The following is a 27,500-nucleotide window of genomic DNA, read 5'->3' on the forward strand; positions in this document are numbered from 1 at the left end:
TGCATAATCAAATCAACTCAGTAAAAAAAATAACTTAACATGTGTAAATATTTGTATGAACATAACAAGATTCAATAACTGAGACATAAACTGAACAAGTTCCACAGACATGTGACTAACAGAAATAGAATAATGTGTCCCTGAACAAAGGGGGGGTCAAAATCAGAAGTAACAGTCAGTATCTGGTGTGTTCACCAGCTGCATTAAGTATTGCAGTGCATCTCCAGTTTTCATAACTGTGACCTTAATTGCCTACCGTCTGTAAGCTGTTAGTGTCTTAAGACCGTTCCACAGGTGCATGTTCATTCATTGTTTATGGTTCATTGAACAAGCATTGGGAAACAGTGTTTAAACCCTTTACAATGAAGATCTGTGAAGTTATTTGGATTTTTACGAATTATCTGTGAAAGAAAGGGACGTTTCTTTTTTTGCTGAGTTTATGTCTACTGGAATGACTGGACAATACAGTGCATTCAGAAAGTATTCAGACCCCTTAACTTTTTCCACATTTTGCTACGTTACAGCCTTATTTTTTTCCCCTCATCAATCTACACCCAATAGCCTATAATGACATCACAATACCCCATAATGACATCACAATACCCCATAATGACATCACAATTATAGTTTGACCGATTATGATTTTTCATCGCCGATACCAATTATTGGAGGACCAAAAAAAGCAGATTTAATCGGACTATTTTTATTTATTTGTAATAATGACTATTACAACAATACTGAATTAACACTGATTTAAACTTTTTTTAAATTTATTTATTTTACCTTTATTTAACCAGGTAGGCAAGTTGAGAACAAGTTCTCATTTACAATTGCGACCTGGCCAAGATAAAGCAAAGCAGTTCGACAGATAAAATGACACAGAGTTACACATGGAGTAAAAACAAACATACAGTCAATAATGCAGTATAAACTTAAACTAAACTAAACTTAATATAATACATGTCATTATGGGGTATTGCGATGTCATTATGGGGTATTGCGATGTCATTATGGGGTATTGCGATATCATTATGGGGTATTGTGATATCATTATGGGGTATTGTGATATCAGTATGGGGTATTGCGATATCATTATGGGGTATTGCGATATCATTATGGGGTATTGCGATATCATTATGGGGTATTGCGATATCATTATGGGGTATTGCGATATCATTATGGGGTATTGCGATATCATTATGGGGTATTGCGATATCATTATGGGGTATTGCGATATCATTATGGGGTATTGCGATATCATTATGGGGTATTGTGATATCATTATGGGGTATTGTGATATCATTATGGGGTATTGTGATATCATTATGGGGTATTGTGATATCATTATGGGGTATTGCGATATCATTATGGGGTATTGCGATATCATTATGGGGTATTGCGATATCATTATGGGGTATTGCGATATCATTATGGGGTATTGTGATATCATTATGGGTATTGTGATATCATTATGGGGTATTGCGATATCATTATGGGGTATTGCGATATCATTTTGGGGTATTGTGATATCATTATGGGGTATTGCGATATCATTATGGGGTATTGTGATATCATTATGGGGTATTGTGATATCATTATGGGGTATTGTGATATCATTATGGGGTATTGCGATATCATTATGGGGTATTGCGATATCATTTTGGGGTATTGTGATATCATTATGGGGTATTGTGATATCATTATGGGGTATTGTGATATCATTATGGGGTATTGCGATATCATTATGGGGTATTGCGATATCATTATGGGGTATTGTGATATCATTATGGGGTATTGCGATATCATTTTGGGGTATTGTGATATCATTATGGGTTATTGTGATATCATTATGGGGTATTGTGATATCATTATGGGGTATTGTGATATCATTATGGGGTATTGTGTGTACAATGATGAGGAAAATGTTTCTCTTTAATCCATTTGACACAAGTCAAAGGCTCTGAATACTTTCCGTCTGTAACTGGAAACAGTCTGACATACCGCGTAAGTCCTGTTATTTGTCTGTGGTCAAACCCATATTTTGTGAGAAACCAAAAGCATTTACTGACTTCCAGACAGGACAAACATCTTCCCCCGAAAGGAAAGCCACACTTGAAACAGGCCATACTGTATATGGCTCAATATGGAGTGGGATCAGAGTTGTACCGCGTTCTATAGTATTTATCTACTGTAAAAAATGGACATACTAGGACTGTGATATGTGATTGTCCTCACATCAACTCAAACTTTATTTGTCACATACAAGTGGAGACCTTACCGTGAAATGCTTTCTTATAAGCTCTTACCTAACAGTGCAGTTCAAGAAGAAAATATTTACCAAGTAGACTAAAATAAAAGTCATAATAAAAAGTTACACATTAAGAATAACAATAACGAGGCTATATACAGGGGGTACCGGTACAGAGTCAGTGTGGAGGCTATATACAGGGGGTACCGGTACAGAGTCAGTGTGGAGGCTATATACAGGGGGGTACCGGTACAGAGTCAGTGTGGAGGCTATATACAGGGGGTACCGGTACAGAGTCAATGTGGAGGCTATATACAGGGGGTACCAGTACAGAGTCAATGTGGCGGCTATATACAGGAGGTACCGGTACAGAGTCAATGTGGAGGCTATATACAGGGGGTACCGGTACAGAGTCAGTGTGGAGGCTATATACAGGGGGTACCAGTACAGAGTCAATGTGGAGGCTATATACAGGGGGCACCGGTACAGAGTCAGTGTGGAGGCTATATACAGGGGGTACCGGTACAGAGTCAATGTGGAGGCTATATACAGGGGGTACCAGTACAGAGTCAATGTGGCGGCTATATACAGGAGGTACCGGTACAGAGTCAATGTGGAGGCTATATACAGGGGGTACCGGTACAGAGTCAGTGTGGAGGCTATATACAGGGGGTACCAGTACAGAGTCAATGTGGAGGCTATATACAGGGGGTACCGGTACAGAGTCAATGTGGAGGCTATATACAGGGTGTTACGGTACAGAGTCAATGTGGAGGCTATATACAGGGGGTACCAGTACCCAGTCAATGTGGAGGCTATATACAGGGTGTTACGGTACAGAGTCAATGTGGAGGCTATATACAGGGGGTACCAGTACAGAGTCGATGTGGAGGCTATATACAGGGGGTAACAGTACAGAGTCAATGTGGAGGCTATATACAGGGGGTACCGGTACTGAGTCAATGTGGCGGCTATATACAGGGGGTACCGGTACCGAGTCAATGTGGAGACTATATACAGGGGGTACCTGTAAAGAGTCAATGTGGAGACTCTATAAAGGGGGTACCGGTATAGAGTCAATGTGGAGACTATATACAGGGGGTACCGGTACAGAGTCAATGTGGAGGCTATATACAGGGGGTACCGGTACAGAGTCAATGTGGAGACTATATACAGGGGGTACCGGTACCGAGTCAATGTGGAGACTATATACAGGGGGTACCGGTACAGAGTCAATGTGGAGACTATATACAGGGGGTACCGGTACAGAGTCAATGTGGAGACTATATACAGGGGGTACCGGTACAGAGTCAATGTGGAGACTATATACAGGGGGTACCGGTACAGAGTCAATGTGGAGGCTATATACAGGGGGTACCAGTACCCAGTCAATGTGGAGGCTATATTCAGGGTGTTACGGTACAGAGTCAATGTTGAGGCTATATACAGGGGGGTACCGGTACAGAGTCAATGTGGAGGCTATATACAGGGGGTACCAGTACCCAGTCAATGTGGAGGCTATATTCAGGGTGTTACGGTACAGAGTCAATGTTGAGGCTATATACAGGGGGTACCGGTACAGAGTCAATGTGGAGGCTATATACAGGGGGGTACCGGTACAGAGTCAATGTGGAGGCTATATACAGGGGGTACCGGTACCGAGTCAATGTGGAGACTATATACAGGGGGGTACCGGTACAGAGTCAATGTGGAGACTATATACAGGGGGGTACCGGTACAGAGTCAATGTGGAGGCTATATACAGGGGGTACCGGTACAGAGTCAATGTGGAGACTATATACAGGGGGTACCGGTACCGAGTCAATGTGGAGACTATATACAGGGGGTACCGGTACAGAGTCAATGTGGAGGCTATATACAGGGGGTACCGGTACCGAGTCAATGTGGAGACTATATACAGGGGGGTACCGGTACAGAGTCAATGTGGAGGCTATATACAGGGGGTACCAGTACCCAGTCAATGTGGAGGCTATATACAGGGTGTTACGGTACAGAGTCAATGTGGAGGCTATATACAGGGGGGTACCGGTACAGAGTCAATGTGGAGACTATATACAGGGGGTACCGGTACAGAGTCAATGTGGAGGCTATATACAGGGGGGTACCGGTACAGAGTCAATGTGGAGGCTATATACAGGGGGGTACTGGTACCGAGTCAATGTGGAGACTATATACAGGGGGTACTGGTACAGAGTCAAGGTGGAGGCTATATACAGGGGGTACCGGTAGAGAGTCAATGTGGAGGCTATATACAGGGGGTATCGGTACCGAGTCAATGTGGAGACTATATACAGGGGGGGTACTGGTACCGAGTCAGTGTGGAGGCTATATACAGGGGGGTACCGGTACCGAGTCAGTGTGGAGGCTATATACAGGGGGTGCCGGTACAGAGTCAGTGTGGAGGCTATATACAGGGGGTACCGGTACAGAGTCAATGTGGAGGCTATATACAGGGGGTACCGGTACAGAGTCAGTGTGGAGGCTATATACAGGGGGTACCGGTACAGAGTCAGTGTGGAGGCTAAATACAGGGGGTACCGGTACCCAGTCAATGTGGAGGCTATATACAGGGTGTTACGGTACAGAGTCAATGTGGAGGCTATATACAGGGTGTTACAGTACAGAGTCAATGTGGAGTCTATATACAGGGGGTACCGGTACAGAGTCAATGTGGAGGCTATATACAGGGGGTACCGGTACAGAGTCAATGTGGAGACTATATACAGGGGGTACCGGTAAAGAGTCAATGTGGAGGCTATATACAGGGGGTACTGGTACCGAGTCAATGTGGAGGCTATATACAGGGGGTACCGGTAGAGAGTCAATGTGGAGGCTATATACAGGGGGTACCGGTACCGAGTCAATGTGGAGACTATATACAGGGGGGGTACTGGTACTGAGTCAGTGTGGAGGCTATATACAGGGGATACCGGTACCGAGTCAGTGTGAAGGCTATATACAGGGGGTGCCGGTACCGAGTCAGTGTGGAGGCTATATACAGGGGGTACCGGTACAGAGTCAATGTGGAGGCTATATACAGGGGGTACCGGTACCGAGTCAATGTGGAGACTATATACAAGGGGTACCGGTACCGAGTCAATGTGGAGGCTATATACAGGGGGTACCGGTACAGAGTCAATGTGGAGACTATATACAGGGGGTACCGGTCCAGAGTCAATGTGGAGGCTATATACAGGGGGTACCGGTACAGAGTCAATGTGGAGACTATATACAGGGGGGGGGTACCGGTACAGAGTCAATGTGGAGACTATATACAGGGGGGGGGTACCGGTACAGAGTCAATGTGGAGGCTATATACAGGGGGTACCGGTACAGAGTCAATGTGGAGGCTATATACAGGGGGGGTACCGGTACCGAGTCAGTGTGCAGGGGTACAGGTTAGTAGAGGTAATTTGTACATGTAGATAGGGGTGAAGTGACTATGCATAGATAATAAACAGCAAATAGCAGCAGTGTAAAAATTTTTATGGAAGGTTCAATGTAAATTGTCTGCTGGCGATTTTATTAATTGTTAGGCTTATGGCTTGGAAGCTGTCGAGGGGCCTTTTGGTCCTAGACTTCGTGCTCTGTTAACGCAGAGAAAACAGTCTATAACTTATGTGACTGAAGTCTCTGACAATTTTATGGGCTTTCCTCTGACACCTCCTATTATATAGGTCCTGGATGGCAGGAAGCTTGGCCCCAGTGATGTACTGGGCCGTACCCACTACTCTCTGTAGCGCCTTACGTTCAGATTATTTTCCACCATAATTTGCAAATCAATTCATAAAAAATCCTACAATGTGATTTTCTGGATTTTTTTTTCTCATTTTGTCTGTCATAGTTGAAGTGTACCTATGATGAAAATGACAGGCCTCTCTCATCTTTTTAAGTGGGAGAACTTGCACAATTGGTGGCTGACTAAATACTTTTTTGCCCCACTGTATACAGTATGAATGATCTACTAAAATTGAGACTACTGGTCTCTCTCCATTCAGTTGTATTAGATTTTTTTAAAATAGGCCTTATTCCATAGAGCTATTGGACTCACTGTACCGTACTGTTACAGTCTCTTAGTCTCTAGTGCATTATTCATTCATGCATTCATTATTATTATTTATTATTCATTCATTATTATTATTATTCATTCATTATTATTATTCATTATTCATTCATTATTATTATTCATTATTCATTCATTATTATTATTATTATTCATTCATTAGTATTATTCATTCATACATTCATTATTATTATTATTATTCATTATTATTATTCATTCATACATTCATTATTATTATTCATTCATTATTCATTCATTAGGATTATTCATTATTCATTCATTAGTATTATTCATTATTCATTCATTATTATTATACATTATTATTATTATTATTCACTCATTATTATTCATTCATACATTCATTATTATTATTATTATTCATTCATTATTATTATTCATTATTCATTCATTGTTATTATTCATTATTCATTCATTATTATTATTATTATTCATTATTCAAAAACCCACACCAGCAACTGAATACAAAGCATCTCAATTTCTCTATTTCGGACTTATAAAACCAGCCTCTGGGAACACACAACATTCCACGACATCATCACCATTTCATGGATAAAGTGGAAGTGACTGTTTGAATTGAGATGCTCCTGTCTGTGTGTTCCTCTGCATTCAAAGTGGTAGGAGAGTTACATTTTTCACACTATTGAGCCAAACTGAGCCGTACTGTGCTAGCCTGGTTACTCATCCATCCACATTATAGTTGCTGGGACTAGGCTAGCCTGGTTACTCATCCACCTTATAGTTGCTGGGACTAGGCTAGCCTGGTTACTCATCCACCATATAGTTGCTGGGACTAGGCTAGCCTGGTTACTCATCCACCATATAGTTGCTAGGACTAGGCTAGCCTGGTTACTCATCCACCATATAGTTGCTGGGACTAGGCTAGCCTGGTTACTCATCCACCTTATAGTAGCTGGGACTAGACTAGCCTGGTTACTCATCCACCTTATAGTTGCTGGGACTAGGCTAGCCTGGTATCTCATCCACCATATAGTTTTTGGGACTAGGCTAGCCTGGTATCTCATCCACCATATAGTTGCTCCATTCCGTTGCTCCACAGAGAGATCTGTCAGGGTTATGGAATATGTCAGTCTGACTCTGAGAGAAAGACACGTTTATTGTTGTGGTGACATGCTGCTGCTTGGTGTGGCTTGGTGGACAGACACACAGACAGAGGGATTTAGACTAGGCTGGTGTGGACAGACACACAGACAGAGGGATTTAGACTAGGCTGATGTGGACAGACACACAGACAGAGGGATTTAGACTAGGCTGATGTGGCTTGGTAGACAGACACACAGACAGAGGGATTTAGACTAGGTTGATGTGGCCTGGTGGACAGACACACAGACAGAGGGATTTAGACTAGGCTGATGTGGACAGACACACAGACAGAGGAATTTAGACTAGGCTGATGTGGCTTGGTAGACAGACACACAGACAGAGGGATTTAGACTAGGCTGATGTGGCCTGGTGGACAGACACACAGACAGAGGGATTTAGACTAGGCTGATGTGGCCTGGTGGACAGACACACAGACAGAGGGATTTAGACTAGGCTGATGTGGCCTGGTGGACAGACACACAGACAGAGGGATTTAGACTAGGCTGATGTGGCCTGGTGGACAGACACACAGACAGAGGGATTTAGACTAGGCTGATGTGGCCTGGTGGACAGACACACAGACAGAGGGATTTCGACTAGGCTGATGTGGCCTGGTGGACAGACACACAGACAGAGGGATTTAGACTAGGCTGATGTGGCTTGGTAGACAGACACACAGACAGAGGGATTTAGACTAGGCTGATGTGGCCTGGTGGACAGACACACAGACAGAGGGATTTAGACTAGGCTGATGTGGCCTGGTGGACAGACACACAGACAGAGGGATTTAGACTAGGTTTATGTGGCCTGGTGGACAGACACACAGACAGAGGGATTTAGACTAGGCTGATGTGGACAGACACACAGACAGAGGGATTTAGACTAGGCTGATGTGGCCTGGTGGACAGACACACAGACAGAGGGATTTAGACTAGGTTGATGTGGCCTGGTGGACAGACACACAGACAGAGGGATTTAGACTAGGCTGATGTGGCCTGGTGGACAGACACACAGACAGAGGGATTTAGACTAGGTTGATGTGGCCTGGTGGACAGACACACAGACAGAGGGATTTAGACTAGGCTGATGTGGCCTGGTGGACAGACACACAGACAGAGGGATTTAGACTAGGCTGATGTGGCCTGGTGGACAGACACACAGACAGAGGGATTTAGACTAGGCTGATGTGGCCTGGTAGACAGATACTGACTGTTTGAAGAGACTACCAGCTAGAGAGAGAGGAGAGGTCTGGAGATACTGACTGTTTGAAGAGACTACCAGCTAGAGAGAGAGGAGAGGTCTGGAGATACTGACTGTTTGAAGAGACTACCAGCGAGAGAGAGGAGAGGTCTAGAGATACTGACTGTTTGAAGAGACTACCAGCTAGAGAGAGAGGAGAGGTCTGGAGATACTGACTGTTTGAAGAGACTACCAGCCAGAGAGAGAGGAGAGGTCTGGAGATACTGACTGTTTGAAGAGACTACCAGCTAGAGAGAGAGGAGAGGTCTGGAGATACTGACTGTTTGAAGAGACTACCAGCGAGAGAGAGGAGAGGTCTAGAGATACTGACTGTTTGAAGAGACTACCAGCTAGAGAGAGGAGAGGTCTAGAGATACTGACTGTTTGAAGAGACTACCAGCGAGAGAGAGGAGAGGTCTGGAGATACTGACTGTTTGAAGAGACTACCAGCTAGAGAGGAGAGAGGTCTGGCGATACTGACTGTTTGAAGAGACTACCAGCGAGAGAGAGGAGAGGTCTAGAGATACTGACTGTTTGAAGAGACTACCAGCTAGAGAGAGAGGAGAGGTCTGGAGATACTGACTGTTTGAAGAGACTACCAGCCAGAGAGAGGAGAGGTCTGGAGATACTGACTGTTTGAAGAGACTACCAGCTAGAGAGAGAGGAGAGGTCTGGAGATACTGACTGTTTGAAGAGACTACCAGCCAGAGAGAGGAGAGGTCTGGAGATACTGACTGTTTGAAGAGACTACCAGCTAGAGAGAGAGGAGAGGTCTAGAGATACTGACTGTTTGAAGATACTACCAGCGAGAGAGAGAGGAGATGTCTGGAGATACTGACTGTTTGAAGATACTACCAGCGAGAGAGAGAGGAGATGTCTGGAGATACTGACTGTTTGAAGATACTACCAGCCAGAGAGGAGAGAGGTCTGGAGATACTGACTGTTTGAAGAGACTACCAGCCAGAGAGAGAGGAGAGGTCTGGAGATACTGACTGTTTGAAGAGACTACCAGCTAGAGAGAGAGGAGAGATCTGGAGATACTGACTGTTTGAAGAGACTACCAGCTAGAGAGGAGAGAGGTCTGGAGATACTGACTGTTTGAAGAGACTACCAGCCACAGGGAGAGGGGAGGTCTGGAGCTGCTGACTACCTACGTAATGTCTAGTGTACCATTGACATGCAACATTCCGGTAACTATTCACATAATTACATATCAATACATGTGATTGACAAGCAGCTAAAAAAAAACAATTGACAGCCTGTGTTCATTCACATCTGCAGTACCTGAAGAAAAATAACAGTCAATGTTGGTGTAAGCCCCTTTTTAAAAAAATGCATTCCTTATTCTCTTCCTCAAACAGAAACATTGATCTACAGTAACACGACTGGATTGGTTTAGGGTCATTTCAGAGGAAACCACACATTCACTTATTCTGAATAATGTCCGAATCGGTGACTGTTGGCTACTTCAACGAAGGAAGTAACAAGGCATTCTAGAACCGTTAAGAACTTGGGCTTTTAATGACAGTTTGCCCCTGAGGAATGGAGGAGGATATTTCTGTGGTTTCGGTTTCGATTATGGATGCCTGCTTCTGCTGCTTCAGGGTGGAGAGACCGATGGAGAGAGGGAGAAAGAAAGAAAGATGGGGGTGGGGGTGGAGAGAGAGAGCTGTGTCGAACAAGTCTAGGTAGATGTTATTAGACCGTAAACAAGCCCCTTACAATCTGATGGGTTTTTATGGGCCAGTCTGTTCACACATACACACCCCAGTCTATAGCTGTGATACAGACTGGTATGAAAGTGTGCATTTATAATATGATTTGAAGTGAATTATGGATCCTCCTTTAAATCCTCCAGTAGTTTGTAAAGCCTGCAGATGGCCTCCATGTGAAAAAAGGTTCACTTGTCTGTTCAATCTGGATCTCTGTGTACCGTATTCACACGTGCTGTCTGAAAATACAACAAGATGTTTGTTTTTGAGATTTCCTTGAACATTTGAACAAATAAGAAATTGAAAAGTTGATTTTTGAAATTGTGAAATAAAAATGTACGGGCATTTATCCCCAACTCTTTGCAGAGATCACAGAAAAATCATTATGACATCATCACTGCGAGCCGACTTGGCTAGTTAAATAAAGGTTAAATTAAAAATAAATGATGTTGTCTGTCCTGATGTGATTATTTGGTTCACACGGTTGGTGATGCTTCCTGACACCTGATATTAAATCTTTGAAACACTTTGAAACACATCTTTGACTCGGGTCATTCGAGGCTTAGGCAGGTTTCTGAAATGTCTAGTGTGGCAACTATGCGTGTGTACATGGTTGTGTGTGTGTGTGTGTATGTAGTTATTTAGTGTCTGTTTGGGTATGTGTGTGTGGTTGTTAATCTGATCACTGGACTAGTCTATACAGCGGCTGTAACTACTGTCTGAAAAGGTATTTGGTTTAATATGCGCAGTTCCCATCTGTGATCTGAATATTGTAGACGTAGTATAACGTCATAACATGAGGTCCCACCCAGTCTGATATGGCTCTATGGGTTCACCTCCTACCAGACATGACTCTATGGGTTCACCTCCTACCACATGGCTCTATGGGTTCACCTCCTACCAGACATGGCTCTATTGGTTCACCTCCTACCACATGGCTCTATGGGTTCACCTCCTACCACATGGCTCTATGGGTTCACCTCCTATGACATGACTCTATGGGTTCACCTCCTACCACATGGCTCTATGGGTTCACCTCCTACCAGACATGACTCTATGGGTTCACCTCCTACCAGACATGACTCTATGGGTTCACCTCCTACCAGACATGACTCTATGGGTTCACCTCCTACCAGACATGACTCTATGGGTTCACCTCCTACCAGACATGGCTCTATGGGTTCACCTCCTACCACATGACTCTATGGGTTCACCTCCTACCAGACATGGCTCTATGGGTTCACCTCCTACCAGACATGACTCTATGGGTTCACCTCCTACCAGACATGACTCTATGAGTTCACCTCCTACCAGACATGACTCTATGGGTTCACCTCCTACCACATGGCTCTATGGGTTCACCTCCTACCAGACATGGCTCTATGGGTTCACCTCCTACCACATGGCTCTATGGGTTCACCTCCTACCAGACATGGCTCTATGGGTTCACCTCCTACCAGACATGGCTCTATGGGTTCACCTCCTACCACATGGCTCTATGGGTTCACCTCCTACCAGACATGACTCTATGGGTTCACCTCCTACCAGACATGACTCTATGGGTTCACCTCCTACCAGACATGACTCTATGGGTTCACCTCCTACCAGACATGACTCTATGGGTTCACCTCCTACCAGACATGACTCTATGGGTTCACCTCCTACCAGACATGACTCTATGGGTTCACCTCCTACCAGACATGGCTCTATGGGTTCACCTCCTACCATACATGACTCTATGGGTTCACCTCCCACCAGACATGACTCTATGGGTTCACCTCCTACCGGACATGCCGCTATTGGTTCACCTCCTACCAGACATGACTCTATGGGTTCACCTCCTACCACATGGCTCTATGGGTTCACCTCCTACCAAACATGACTCTATGGGTTCACCTCCTACCAGACATGACTCTATGGGTTCACCTCCTCCCAGACATGATTGTATTCTCATTTCATAGGTGGCACATTTAAAGTCTTCCTGTTTTATTCCTATCACATGAACTAAGAGACCAAATACCTCTTGTTTACACCTCTCCCATGAACAGAACATTATGGACTGTAAGCCTACAGGACTAAAATAATCTCCATTGAAAGGGATTTTTTTTTTTTAAGGTCCAGGACTAGTCTTAATCTGGGTCCTTGCAACTGGTGCAATAAAGTGGAGTTTATACAGCCATATAAAATGTGTTCACATCTGTTTCCACATCGGGAATGGAATGTCTCATTTAGAATCTTGTTCCATGATTCAGTTCATGGACCGACATTCTGAGGCTTATTTCTGACCGTTCTGTTTTAGCTTGTCATCACAACGAGCTCATGGTGGTTCAAGTCAAGAATCGATTTCATTCTCTCTCTCTCTCTCTCTCTCTCTCTCTCTCGCGACAAACAAAAGGAAAATAAACAAGGCAAATTAACAATCAGAAATTAACAATAAACATTACACTCACGTGCTTTAAAATGATATAGACATTTCAAACGTTATATTATTGGCTATGTACGGTGTTGTAACAATGTGTAAAGTATGATAGGAAAGATACACTATATATACAAAAGTATGTGAACACCCCTTCAAATGAGTGGATTCTGCTATTTCAGCCACACCTGTTGCTTACAGGTGTATAAAATTGAGCACACAGCCATGCAATCTCCATAGACAAATGTTGGCAGTAGAATGACCTTACTGAAGAGCTCAGTGACTTTCAACGTTGCACCGTCATAGGATGCCACCTTTCCAACAAGTCAGTTCATCACATTTTTGCCCTGCTAGAGCTGCCCCGGTCAACTGTATGTGCCTTTATTGTGAAGTGGAAACGTCTAGGAGCAACAACGGCTCACCTACGAAGTGGTAGGCCACACCAGCTCACAGGACGGGACCGCCGAGTGCTGAAGTGCATAACGCTTAAAAATTGTCTGTCCTCGGTTGCAACACTCACTACTGAGTTCCAAACTGCCTCTGGAAGCAACGTCAGCATAATAACGGTTCGTCGGGAGCTTCATGAAATGGGTTTCCATGGCCGAGCAGCCGCACACAAGCCTAAGATCACCAACGCTACAGCATACAATGGCATTCTAGATGATTCTGTTCTTCCAAACTTTCCAACAGTTTGGTGAATGTCACACCCTGATCTGTTTCACCTCTTTGTGCTTGTCTCCACCCCCCTCCAGGTATCGCCCATCTTCCCCATTATCCCCTGTGTATTTATACCTGTGTTCTCTGTTTGTCTGTTCCCAGTTTGTTTTGTTTGTCAAGCCTACCAGCATTTTCCCCTTGCTCCTGTCTTTTTCTAGTTCCTGTTTTCTAGTTTTCCTGGTTTTGACCATTCTGCCTGCCCTGACCCGGAGCCTGTCTGCCGTTCTGTACCTTATGGACTCTGATCTGGATTACTGACCTCTGCCTGCCCTGACCTGGAGACTGCCTGCCATTCTGTACCTTATGGACTCTGATCTGGATTACTGACCTCTGCCTGCTCTGACCTGGAGACTGCCTGCCATTCTGTACCTTATGGACTCTGATCTGGATTACTGACCTCTGCCTGCACTGACCCGGAGCCTGCCTGCCGTTCTGTACCTTATGGACTCTGATCTGGATTACTGACCTCTGCCTGCCCTGACCTGGAGACTGCCTGCCATTCTGTACCTTATGGACTCTGATCTGGATTACTGACCTCTGCCTGCCCTGACTCGGGCCATCTCCGCCTCCGAGACATCCCGGAAGTCCCCAACGGCGCCATTGCCGAGAGAACCCGGGGCTACCCGAGTTCCCCCGACGATCTCCAAAGTCTGCCAATTCACCTTTTCCCGAGCTGATGCAACTAGGCAGAACTAGGCTGTCCCTAGCCGAATGCCTATACAGGCTTCACACGAAGAGTTGCCTGTATTCCGGGACGAGTGGTCATTTCGTGTCCACCTGTCCACTAAAATAACAGGCTCACCGGTAGGATGCGAGTATTCTGGTGGGACATACGGATAACTTTCCTTCTCGCCTTACTCTCTCCCCTTTTCATGCCATCTTGCTGTGTGGGAACCAGTTAATCTCTCTGGGTACTCATCAAGTCTGGGGACGATGACAGCTTTATGGATGCTACCCTGGCGTCCAAGCTGGGCATCCCCACTGAGCCCCTCTCCATTCCTATGGATGTTGGTGCGCTCTATAGGCCGGGCCACTTCGCTTCCTCCGCAACGTCCCTATGACTGCGGGATCGACCTTCTCCTCCCAGGTACCACTTCGTCCTGGAGAAGACTATTCTCTGTCGGCTATGGAGACCTACATTGAGCTGCAGGGTTCATCCGTCCTTCTGCCTCACTCGCCGGCATAGGGTTCTTCTTTTTGGAGAATAGAGGAGATGGACCCACTGGTTGCCCTCTAGGTTACAGAGACCTGGTAGTGTGGTGGATGGGACTACCAGCTCTCTGTAACCTAGAGGGCAACAAGTGGGTCCATCTCCTCTATACCACCCACCTGGTAGTTTAGTGGATGGGACTACCAGCTCTCTGTAACCTAGAGGACAACCAGTGGGTCCATCTCCTCTATACCACCCACCTGGTAGTGTGGTGGATGGGACTACCAGCTCTCTGTAACCTAGAGGACAACCAGTGGGTCCATCTCCTCTATACCACCCACCTGGTAGTTTGATGGATGGTACTACCAGCTCTCTGTAACCTAGAGGGCAACCAGTGGGTCCATCTCCTCTATACCACCCACCTGGTAGTGTGGTGGATGGGACTACCAGCTCTCTGTAACCTAGAGGGCAACCAGTGGGTCCATCTCCTCTATACCACCCACCTGGTAGTGTGGTGGATGGGACTACCAGCTCTCTGTAACCTAGAGGGCAACCAGTGGGTCCATCTCCTTTATACCACCCACCTGGTAGTGTGGTGGATGGGACTACCAGCTCTCTGTAACCTAGAGGGCAACCAGTGGGTCCATCTCCTTTATACCACCCACCTGGTAGTGTGGTGGATGGGACTACCAGCTCTCTGTAACCTAGAGGGCAACCAGTGGGTCCATCTCCTCTATACCACCCACCTGGTAGTGTGGTGGATGGGACTACCAGCTCTCTGTAACCTAGAGGGCAACCAGTGGGTCCATCTCCTTTATACCACCCACCTGGTAGTGTGCTGGATGAGACTACCAGCTCTCTGTAACCTAGAGGACAACCAGTGGGTCCATCTCCTTTTATACCACCCACCTGGTAGTGTGCTGGATGGGACTACCAGCTCTCTGTAACCTAGAGGGCAACCAGTGGGTCCATCTCCTTTATACCACCCACCTGGTAGTGTGGTGGATGGTACTACCAGCTCTCTGTAACCTAGAGGGCAACCAGTGGGTCCATCTCCTCTATACCACCCACCTGGTAGTTTGGTGGATGGGACTACCAGCTCTCTGTAACCTAGAGGGCAACCAGTGGGTCCATCTCCTTTATACCACCCACCTGATAGTGTGGTGGATGGGACTACCAGCTCTCTGTAACCTAGAGGGCAACCAGTGGGTCCATCTCCTCTATACCACCCACCTGGTAGTGTGGTGGATGGGACTACCAGCTCTCTGTAACCTAGAGGGCAACCAGTGGGTCCATCTCCTTTATACCACCCACCTGGTAGTGTGGTGGATGGGACTACCAGCTCTCTGTAACCTAGAGGGCAACCAGTGGGTCCGTCTCCTCTATACCACCCACCTGGTAGTGTGGTGGATGGGACTACCAGCTCTCTGTAACCTAGAGGGCAACCAGTGGGTCCATCTCCTCTATACCACCCACCTGGTAGTGTGGTGGATGGGACTACCAGCTCTCTGTAACCTAGAGGGCAACCAGTGGGTCCATCTCCTCTATACCACCCACCTGGTAGTGTGGTGGATGGGACTACCAGCTCTCTGTAACCTAGAGGGCAACCAGTGGCTCCATCTCCTCTATACCACCCACCTGGTAGTGTGGTGGATGGGACTACCAGCTCTCTGTAACCTAGAGGGCAACCAGTGGGTCCATCTCCTCTATACCACCCACCTGGTAGTGTGGTGGATGGGACTACCAGCTCTCTGTAACCTAGAGTGGTGGGTCCATCTCCTCTATACCGCCCACCTGGTAGTGTGGTGGATGGGACTACCAGCTCTCTGTAACCTAGAGGACAACCAGTGGGTCCATCTCCTCTATACCACCCACCTGGTAGTTTGGTGGATGGGACTACCAGCTCTCTGTAACCTAGAGTGGTGGGTCCATCTCCTCTATACCGCCCACCTGGTAGTGTGGTGGATGGGACTACCAGCTCTCTGTAACCTAGAGGGCAACCAGTGGGTCCATCTCCTCTATACCAGGTTTCTTGTAGGATGACGATGTCTGTATGTCTGATTTCAAGGAGGAGGTCTGGGTTCTTGCTCTTTAGGCCAAAGGCAGATGACCTCTGACCTTGTATATTCCAGGATGAGATAGTAAAAGCTTTCTCTCTCTCTGTCTGTTAGGATGCGGTACGGAGTTTGAGGCCGGTGAATGAGGTTTCTCTGTCCATCTCCAGGTGAGTGTGTGGGTGTGCGGGTCTGTATGTGTGTGCATGTGTGTGTGTGCGGGTGTGTGCGGGTGTGTGTGTGCGTGTGTGGGTGTGGGTGTGCGTGTGTGTGTGCGGGTGTGTGTGTGTATGCGGATGTGTGTGCGTGTGTGTGTGCGTGTGTGTGTGTATGCGGATGTGTGTGTGTGCGTGTGTGTGTGTGTTGTGTGTGCGGGTGTGGATATGTGTGAGTGTGTGTGTGTGGGTGTGTGTGTGTGTGTGTGTAACCAGGTCTCTGTCTATCCATCTCCAGTCGGACAGACACCGGTGTCCACGCCCTTGGAAACTCCGCCCACTTCGACCTCCAGCGGCAGAACGGCAAGCCCCCATTTGCTGAGGAGGTCCTGGTTGACGCCCTCAACTTCCACCTGAGACCAGAGCCAATCAGGTGAGAGCACCTTTCCTTATTTGGTCTTTATTTAATTGAAACTGTGGAAGAGTCCGGATTCAGCTCAAACTAAATATTCCACTCTGGATTCATTTAAACAATCAATCAATGACCAAATCAGTCAATCAATCAATGACCAAATCAGTCAATCAATCAATGAAACAGTTTGTACCACATCAGACAAAATAAGCAAATGAAAATGCATTTGACAGAAAAGTCATTGAAATATGTTTGCAATTGAACTTAAATTAAATGTTGGTTGAATGAATTATATTTAAATGCATAAATGAGTAAGGAGTAGGGCTGTACAGACAGTGTGGGGTGAAATGTAGGTTAGGTTGAGGTATGGATGTTGCAGGTTCCTAGGTTGTTCCGTATTAAATGTAGGTTAGGTTGAGGTATGGATGTTGCAGGGACCGTATTAAATGTAGGTTAGGTTGAGGTATGGATGTTGCAGGGACCATATTAAATGTAGGTTAGGTTGAGGTATGGATGTTGCAGGGACCATATTAAATGTAGGTTAGGTTGAGGTAAGGATGTTGCAGGGACCATATTAAATGTAGGTTAGGTTGAGGTATGGATGTTGCAGGGACCATATTAAATGTAGGTTAGGTTGAGGTATGGATGTTTTGGGGACTGTATTACCGCCACACTGGCGGTCTCAAGTCATGAAGGAAGTCAAATTCCACGTGGCCGTTTAGTCACGATAATTAGGCTTCTCCAAACTCTGATGCTGCTGATGGTCATTAGTAGTCTACTAAACTTGCTAACTGCCTGGTACTCAGAACTCTATTGTCCCTCTAATCACTCTGACAGCAATGCAAATCAAATCAAATGTATTTATATAGCCCTTCGTACATCAGCTGATATCTCAAAGTGCTGTACAGAAACCCAGCCTAAACCCCCAAACAGCAAGCAATGCAGGTGTAGAAGCACGATGGCTAGGAAAAACTCCCTAGAAAGGCCAAAACCTAGGAAGAAACCTAGAGAGGAACCAGGCTATATGGCCAGTCCTCTTCTGTCTGTGCCGGGTGGAGATTATAACAGAACATGGCCAAGATGTTCAAATGTTCATACATGACCAGCATGGTCAAATAATATGTCTGGGACAGGTAGCACATCTGGTGAACAGGTCAGGATTCCATAGCCGCAGGCAGAACAGTTGAAACTGAAGCAGCAGCACGGCCAGCAGCACGGCCAGGTGGACTGGAGACAGCAAGGAGTCATCATGTCAGGTAGTCCTGAGGCATGGTCCTAGGGCTCAGGTCCTCAGAGAGAGAGAAAGAAAGAGAGAAAGAGAGAATTAGAGAGAGCATACTTAAATTCACACAGGACACGGAATAGGACAGGAGAAGTACTCCAGATATAACAAACTGACCCTATCCCCCCGACACATAAACTACTGCAGCATAAATACTGGAGGCTGAGACAGGAGGGGTCAGGAGACACTGTGGCCCCATCCGATGACACCCCCGGACAGGGCCAAACAGGAAGGATATAACCCCACCCACTTTGCCAAAGCACAGCCCCCACACCACTAGAGGGATATCTTCAACCACCAACTTACCATCCTGAGACAAGGCCGAGTATAGCCCACAAACATCACCGCCAAGGGGGTACCAGTACAGAGTCAATGTGGAGGCTATATACAGGGGGTACAGAGTCAATGTGGAGACTATATACAGGGGGTACAGAGTCAATGTGGAGGCTATATACAGGGGGTACAGAGTCAATGTGGAGGCTATATACAGGGGGTACCGGTACAGAGTCAATGTGGAGGCTATATACAGGGGGTATCGGTACAGAGTCAATGTGGAGGCTATATACAGGGGGTACCGGTACAGAGTCAATGTGGAGGCTATATACAGGGGGTACCGGTACAGAGTCAATGTGGAGGCTATATACAGGGGGTACCAGTACAGAGTCAATGTGGAGGCTATATACAGGGGGTACCGGTACAGAGTCAATGTGGAGGCTATATACAGGGGGTACCAGTACAGAGTCAATGTGGAGGCTATATACAGGGGGTACCAGTACAGAGTCAATGTGGAGGCTATATACAGGGGGTACCAGTACAGAGTCAATGTGGAGGCTATATACAGGGTGTTACGGTACAGAGTCAATGTGGAGGCTATATACAGGGGGTACCAGTACAGAGTCAATGTGGAGGCTATATACAGGGGGTACCGGTACAGAGTCAATGTGGAGGCTATATACAGGGGGTACCAGTACAGAGTCAATGTGGAGGCTATATACAGGGGGTACCAGTACAGAGTCAATGTGGAGGCTATATACAGGGGGTACCAGTACAGAGTCAATGTGGAGGCTATATACAGGGGGTACCAGTACAGAGTCAATGTGGAGGCTATATACAGGGTGTACCGATACAGAGTCAATGTGGAGGTTATATACAGGGGGGAAGAAAGAGTAGGCTATATTACAATAGATTTATTGTGAAAGAAAGAGTAGGCTATATTACAATGGATTTATCAGACTTTTTAAAATGGCTTGTAGTCTGTGATGCTAAATGTGTTCATGTTCATTAATGGTTCATTACCAATGAGGCCATTTTATGAAACAGTTGAGTATGAGCTGAGCATTAGCTGATTGAAAAAATGTGATTCACCGCTTTTATCATAGTCTGATCGCAATACACAGATGTACACGCAAGGTGCAGTGTGTGTGTGTGTGTGTGTGTGTGTGTGTGTGTGTGTCCCTACTCTGCAGTGTTTTGTTGCCTCATCTACTATGTAAAGCCCACAGACCTCAGTCAGGAGCTAAAGATAGACCTTTCAAATCAGGGATGATATTCTCTCTTTTCTCCATTTCTCTCTCTCTCTCTCTGTCTCCCTCTCTCTCTCTCTCTCTCTCTCTCTGTCTCCCTTCTCTCTCTCTCTCTCTCTCGTCTCTGTAACCTAAAGGTCTTCTCTCTCTCTCTCTCTCTCTCTCTCTCTCTGTCTCCCTTCTCTCTCTCTCTCTCTCTCTCTCTCTCTCTCTCTCCTGCCCTGCTCTCTTTAACTCTCTCTCTCTCTCTGTCTCCATTCTCTCTCTCTCTCTGTCTCCCTTCTCTCTCTCTCTCTCTCTCTCTCTCTCTCTCTCTCTCTCTCTTCTCTCTTATGCCCTGCTCTCTTTAACTCTCTTCCTCTCTCTCTGTCTCTCTCTCTGTCTGTCTCTCTCTCTGTCTCTCTCTCTCTCTGCTGTCTTTAACTCTCTATCCTTCTCTCTCTCTGTCTTCTGTCTTGCTCTCTTTAACTCTCTCTCTCTCTCTTCTGCCCTGCGCTCTTTAACTCTCTCTCTCTCTCTCTCTCTGTCTCCCTTCTCTCTCTCTCTCTGTCTCCCTTCTCTCTCTCTCTCTCTTCTGCCCTGCACTCTTTAACTCTCTCTCTCTCTCTCTCTGTCTCCCTTCTCTCTCTCTCTCTGTCTCCCTTCTCTCTCTCTCTCTCTTCTCTCTTCTGCCCTGCTCTCTTTAACTCTCTTCCTCTCTCTCTGTCTCTCTCTCTGTCTGTCTCTCTCTCTATCTGTCTCTCTATGTCTCTCTCTCTCTCTTCTGCCCTTCTCTCCCCCCCCCCTCTCTCTCTCTCTTCTCCCTCTCTCTCCTCTCAGATCAAAAGTCATACGCTCTTTCTTTTTGAGTCATCAGCCTGGCTGAAAGGGAGGGAGAGGGAGAAGCTCCCGAGCATCAGAGCCGTTTATATAGAAAGCTGTGGAACGTTTGGGAAGGGGATTCTCTATGTCTCTGGGGTGATAGAATCCAAACATCTCATTCCAAAATCATGGGCATTAATATGGAGTTGGTCCCCCCCTTTGCTGCTATAACAGCCTCCACTCTTCTGGGAAGGCATTCCACTAGATGTTGGAACATTGCTGCTATAACAGCCTCCACTCTTCTGGGAAGGCATTCCACTAGATGTTGGAACATTGCTGCGGGGACTTGCTTCTATTCAGCCACAAGAGCATTAACGGATGTTGGGCGATTAGGCCTGGCTCGCAGACTGCGTTCCATTTCATCCCAAAGATGTTCGATGGGGTTGAGGTCAGGGCTGTGGTGCAGGCCAGCCAAGTTCTTCCACACCGACCTAGACAAACCATTTCTGTATGGACCTCGCTTTGTGCACAGTGGCATTGTCATGCTGAAACAGGAAAGTTTTCCACAAAGTTGGAAGCACAGAATCGTCTAGAATGTTATTGTATGCTGTAGCGTTAAGATTTCCTCCACCAAACTTTACAGTTGGCACTATGCATTGGGTAGGTAGCGTTCTCCTGGCATCTGCCAAACCCAGATTCGTCTGTCGGACTGCCAGATGGTGAAGCGTGATTCATCACTCCAGAGAACGAGTTTCCACTGCTCCAGAGTCCAATGGTGGCGAGCTTTACACCACTCCAGCCGACGCTTGGCATTGTGCATGGTGAGCTGGAGATTGCTGGAGATTGCATGGCTGTGTGCTCGATTTTATACACCTGTCAGCAACGGGTGGTGGCTGAAATAGACAAATCCACTCATTTGAAAGGGTGTCCACATACTTTTGTACTTTGTACTTACTTTTGTATGTACAGTACCAGTCAAAAGTTTGGACACACCTACTCATCCAAGGGTTTTTCTCAATTCTTTACTATTGTCTACATTGTAGAATAATAGTGAGTACATCAAAACTATGAAATAACACATATGGAATCATGTAGTAACCAAAAAAGTGTTCAACAAATAAAAATATATATTTACATTTTTTAAATTTGAGATTCTTCAAAGTAGTCACCCTTTGCTTCGATGACAGCTTTACACCAAAAGCTTACCTTGACTTGGAAGAGTTCCAGTGTTGTGTTGGATAGACATAGCCAGCTAGCTAACATAGCATCCCTCTGTTATAGCCAGCTAGCTAACATAGCATCCTTCTGTTATAGCCAGCTAGCTAACATAGCATCCTTCTGTCATAGCCAGCTAGCTAACATAGCATCCCTCTGTTATAGCCAGCTAGCTAACACAGTATCCCTGTTATAGTCAGCTAGCTAACATAGCATCCCTCTGTTATAGTCAGCTAGCTAACATAGCATCCTTCTGTCATAGCCAGCTAGCTAACATAGCATCCCTCTGTTATAGCCAGCTAGCTAACATAGCATCCCTCTGTTATAGCCAGCTAGCTAACATAGCATCCTTCTGTCATAGCCAGCTAGCTAACATACCATCCCTCTGTTATAGCCAGCTAGCTAACATAGCATCCCTCTGTTATAGCCAGCTAGCTAACATAGCATCCTTCTGTCATAGCCAGCTAGCTAACATAGCATCCCTCTGTTACAGCCAGCTAGCTAACACAGCATCCCTAAACTAGCTAGCTGCATTTGCTAGCTAAGTAAAATAAATTGAAAGTGAAAAAACACATGTCACTCCAGTGTTTAATTGCTATATAGTAATTATTTTGTCACTATGGCCTATTTATTGCCTTACCTCCCTTATCCTACCTCATTTGCACACACTGTATATACACTTTTCTATTGTGTTACTGACTGTATGTTTTGTTTATTCCATGTGTAACTCTGTGTTGTTATATGTGTCGAACTGCTTTGCTTTATCTTGTCCAGGTCGCAGTTGTAAATGAGAACCAGTTCTCAACTGACCTACCTGGTTAAATAAAGGTGTTCTCAACTGACCTACCTGGTTAAATAAAGGTGTTCTCAACTGACCTACCTGGTTAAATAAAGGTGTTCTCAACTTGCCTACCTGGTTAAATAAAGGTGTTCTCAACTGGCCTACCTGGTTAAATAAAGGTTAAATAAAAAAATAAAAAGGAACATTGAGTTTTGTCCTCAGAACAGCCTCAATCCATCGGGGCATGGACTCTACAAGATGTCGAAAGCGTTCCACAGGGATGCTGGCCCATGTTGACCCCAACGCTTCCCACAAGTTGCGTCCAGTTGGCTGGATGTCCTTTGGGTGGTGGATCATTCTTGATACAAACGGGACATTTTTGAGCTTGGAAAAACCAAGCAGCGTTACAGTTGTTGACACAAACCGCCGAGCCTGGCACCTACTACCTGTCCCCCAGAATCACCCGCGGTTTATTGTCTGTCCCCCAGAATCACCCGCGGTTTATTGTCTGTCCCCCCAGAATCACCCGTGGTTGATTGTCTGTCCCCCCAGAATCACCCACGGTTTATTGTCTGTCCCCCATAATCACCCGCAGTTTATTGTCTGTCCCCCCAGAATCACCCGCGGTTTATTGTCTGTCCCCTCAGAATCACCCGTGGTTTATTGTCTGTCCCCTCAGAATCACCCGTGGTTTATTGTCTGTCCCCTCAGAATCACCCGTGGTTTATTGTCTGTCCCCTCAGAATCACCCGTGGTTTCTTGTCTGTCCCCTCAGAATCACCCGTGGTTTATTGTCTGTCCCCCCAGAATGACCTGTGGTTTATTGTCTGTCCCCTCAGAATCACCCGTGGTTTATTGTCTGTCCCCTCAGAATCACCCGCGGTTTATTGTCTGTCCCCTCAGAATGACCTGTGGTTTATTGTCTGTCCCCCCAGAATGACCTGTGATTTATTGTCTGTCCCCTCAGAATCACCCGTGGTTTATTGTCTGTCCCCTCAGAATGACCCGTGGTTTATTGTCTGTCCCCTCAGAATGACCCGTGGTTTATTGTCTGTCCCCTCAGAATCACCCGTGGTTTATTGTCTGTCCCCCCAGAATCACCCGCGGTTTATTGTCTGACCCCCCAGAATCACCCGCGGTTTATTGTCTGTCCCCCCAGAATCACCCGCGGTTTATTGTCTGTCCCCCCAGAATCACCCGCAGTTTATTGTCTGTCCCCACAGAATCACCCGTGGTTTATTGTCTGTCCCCCCAGAATCACCCGTGGTTTATTGTCTGTCCCCCCAGAATCACCCGTGGTTTATTCTCTGTCCCCCAGAATCACCCGTGGTTTATTGTCTGTCCCCTCAGAATCACCCGTGGTTTATTGTCTGTCCCCCCAGAATGACCTGTGGTTTATTGTCTGTCCCCTCAGAATCACCCGTGGTGTATTGTCTGTCCCCTCAGAATGACCCGTGGTTTATTGTCTGTCCCCCCAGAATCACCCGTGGTTTATTGTCTGTCCCCTCAGAATGACCCGTGGTTTATTGTCTGTCCCCACAGAATCACCTGCGGTTTATTGTCTGTCCCCCCCAGAATCACCCGCGGTTTATTGTCTGTCCCCCCAGAATCACCCGTGGTTTATTACCTGTCCCCCCAGAATCACCCGTGGTTTATTGTCTGTCCCCTCAGAATCACCCGTGGTTTATTGTCTGTCCCCTCAGAATCACCCGTGGTTTATTGTCTGTCCCCCCAGAATCACCCGTGGTTTATTGTCTGTCCCCCCAGAATCACCCGCGGTTTATTGTCTGTCCCCTCAGAATGACCCGTGGTTTATTGTCTGTCCCCTCAGAATGACCTGTGGTTTATTGTCTGTCCCCTCAGAATCACCCGTGGTTTATTGTCTGTCCCCTCAGAATCGCCCGTGGTTTATTGTCTGTCCCCCCAGAATCACCCGCGGTTTATTGTCTGTCCCCCCAGAATGACCCGTGGTTTATTGTCTGTCCCCTCAGAATCACCCGTGGTTTATTGTCTGTCCCCTCAGAATCACCCGTGCCTACCGGGTCCCCGGTGGGTTCCATGCCCGTTTCCGCGCTGTGTCTCGGACGTACGTCTACCGGCTAGCCACGGGCGTCACTCATCACTCCTGCACGCCACTGACCGATGCTAACCTCTGCTGGGGGTTACGCCACATGTAAGTTTCCCTGGCAATCGTGTGTGTGTGTGTGTGTGTGTGTGTGTGTAGTGTGTGTGCGTGTAGTGTGTGTGTGTGTAGTGTGTGTGTGTAGTGTGTGTGTGTGTGTGTAGTGTGTGTGTGTGCATTCGTGCGTGTGTGCGTGTGTGTGCGCGCTGCATGTCTCAGTATGTAAACCACATGTAGGGGGGAGACCCCAAAGCAATTCATTACAGAGCAGCTCAGGAATCACACTCACTCACACTAAGACAATAGAGTTTGCAATACGTGAATAATGAAGGCAAATAACACACGAAGTGTAGAGAATCAGCAAATTAAAGCGTGGAGATATCTGACCCAGTCAGAGACAGGAAGTGGCGATATCTGACCCAGACAGAGACATGAAGTGGAGATATCTGACCCAGACAGAGACAGGAAGTGGCGATATCTGACCCAGACAGAGACATGAAGTGGAGATATCTGACCCAGACAGAGACAGGAAGTGGAGCTATCTGACCCAGACAGAGACAGGAAGTGGAGATATCTGACCCAGACAGAGACAGGAAGTGGAGATATCTGACCCAGACAGAGACAGGAAGTGGAGATATCTGACCCAGACAGAGACATGAAGTGGAGATATCTGACCCAGTCAGAGACATGAAGTGGAGATATCTGACCCAGTCAGACACATGAGGTGGAGCTATCTGACCCAGACAGAGACAGGAAGTGGAGATATCTGACCCAGTCAGACACATGAAGTGGAGATATCTGACCCAGACAGAGACATGAAGTGGAGATATCTGACCCAGACAGAGACATGAAGTGGAGATATCTGACCCAGTCAGAGACATGAGGTGGAGATATCTGACCCAGTCAGACACATGAGGTGGAGCTATCTGACCCAGACAGAGACAGGAAGTGGAGATATCTGACCCAGTCAGACACATGAAGTGGAGATATCTGACCCAGACAGAGACATGAAGTGGAGATATCTGACCCAGACAGAGACATGAAGTGGAGATATCTGACCCAGTCAGAGACATGAAGTTCAGGTATCTGACCCAGGCAGAGACATGAGGTGGAGATATCTGACCCAGTCAGAGACATGAAGTGGAGATATCTGACCCAGTCAGAGACATGAGGTGGAGATATCTGACCCAGTCAGAGACATGAAGTGGAGATATCTGACCCAGTCAGAGACATGAAGTGGAGATATCTGACCCAGACAGAGACATGAGGTGGAGATATCTGACCCAGTCAGAGACATGAAGTGGAGATATCTGACCCAGACAGAGACATGAGATGGAGATATCTGACCCAGTCAGAGACATGCAGTAGAGATATCTGACCCAGACAGAGACATGAAGTGGAGATATCTGACCCAGACAGACACGAAGTGGAGATATGTGACCCAGTCAGAGACATGAAGTGGAGATATCTGACCCAGACAGACACGAAGTGGAGATATCTGACCCAGTCAGAGACATGAAGTGGAGATAGCTGACCCAGACAGACACGAAGTGGAGATATCTGACCCAGACAGAGACATGAAGTGGAGATATCTGACCCAGTCAGAGACATGAGGTGGAGATATCTGACCCAGACAGACATGAGGTGGAGATATCTGACCCAGTCAGAGACATGAGGTGGAGATATCTGACCCAGACAGACACGAAGTGGAGATATCTGACCCAGACAGAGACATGAAGTGGAGATATCTGACCCAGTCAGAGACAGGAAGTGGCGATATCTGACCCAGACAGAGACATGAAGTGAAGATATCTGACCCAGACAGAGACAGGAAGTGGCGATATCTGACCCAGACAGAGACATGAAGTGGAGATATCTGACCCAGACAGAGACATGAAGTGGAGATATCTGACCCAGTCAGAGACATGAGGTGGAGATATCTGACCCAGTCAGACACATGAGGTGGAGCTATCTGACCCAGACAGAGACAGGAAGTGGAGATATCTCACCCAGTCAGACACATGAAGTGGAGATATCTGACCCAGACAGAGACATGAAGTGGAGATATCTGACCCAGACAGAGACATGAAGTGGAGATATCTGACCCAGTCAGACACATGAAGTGGAGATATCTGACCCAGACAGAGACATGAAGTGGAGATATCTGACCCAGTCAGAGACATGAAGTTCAGATATCTGACCCAGGCAGAGACATGAGGTGGAGATATCTGACCCAGTCAGAGACATGAAGTGGAGATATCTGACCCAGACAGAGACATGAAGTAGAGATATCTGACCCAGTCAGAGACATGAAGTGGAGATATCTGACCCAGACAGAGACATGAGGTGGAGATATCTGACCCAGTCAGAGACATGAAGTGGAGATATCTGACCCAGACAGAGACATGAGGTGGAGATATCTGACCCAGTCAGAGACATGAAGTGGAGATATCTGACCCAGACAGAG

At 46.5% G+C, this 27,500-nt stretch overlaps 1 protein-coding gene across 4 annotated transcripts in view; it reads left to right on the forward strand.

Moving 5' to 3' along the window:
- Positions 1-27,500, forward strand: part of pusl1 (pseudouridine synthase like 1) — a 58,469-nt gene that overhangs the window by 773 nt on the left and 30,196 nt on the right. For 3 of the 4 annotated variants that reach the window (XR_004210116.1, XM_031825778.1, XM_031825779.1), the window contains exons 3-5: positions 16,860-16,912; positions 17,196-17,330; positions 24,935-25,084. Coding sequence is in view for 3 of the 4 variants with exons in the window: in XM_031825778.1 (XP_031681638.1) it covers positions 16,860-16,912; positions 17,196-17,330; positions 24,935-25,084 (338 nt within the window). In the remaining variant the exon portion in view is untranslated. The remainder of the gene's footprint in view (positions 1-16,859; positions 16,913-17,195; positions 17,331-24,934; positions 25,085-27,500) is intronic. The other variant, XM_031825780.1, reaches the window with a different exon arrangement.

Source organism: Oncorhynchus kisutch, linkage group LG5, assembly GCF_002021735.2.
Source record: "Oncorhynchus kisutch isolate 150728-3 linkage group LG5, Okis_V2, whole genome shotgun sequence".
Classification (NCBI taxonomy): Eukaryota; Metazoa; Chordata; class Actinopteri; order Salmoniformes; family Salmonidae; genus Oncorhynchus; species Oncorhynchus kisutch.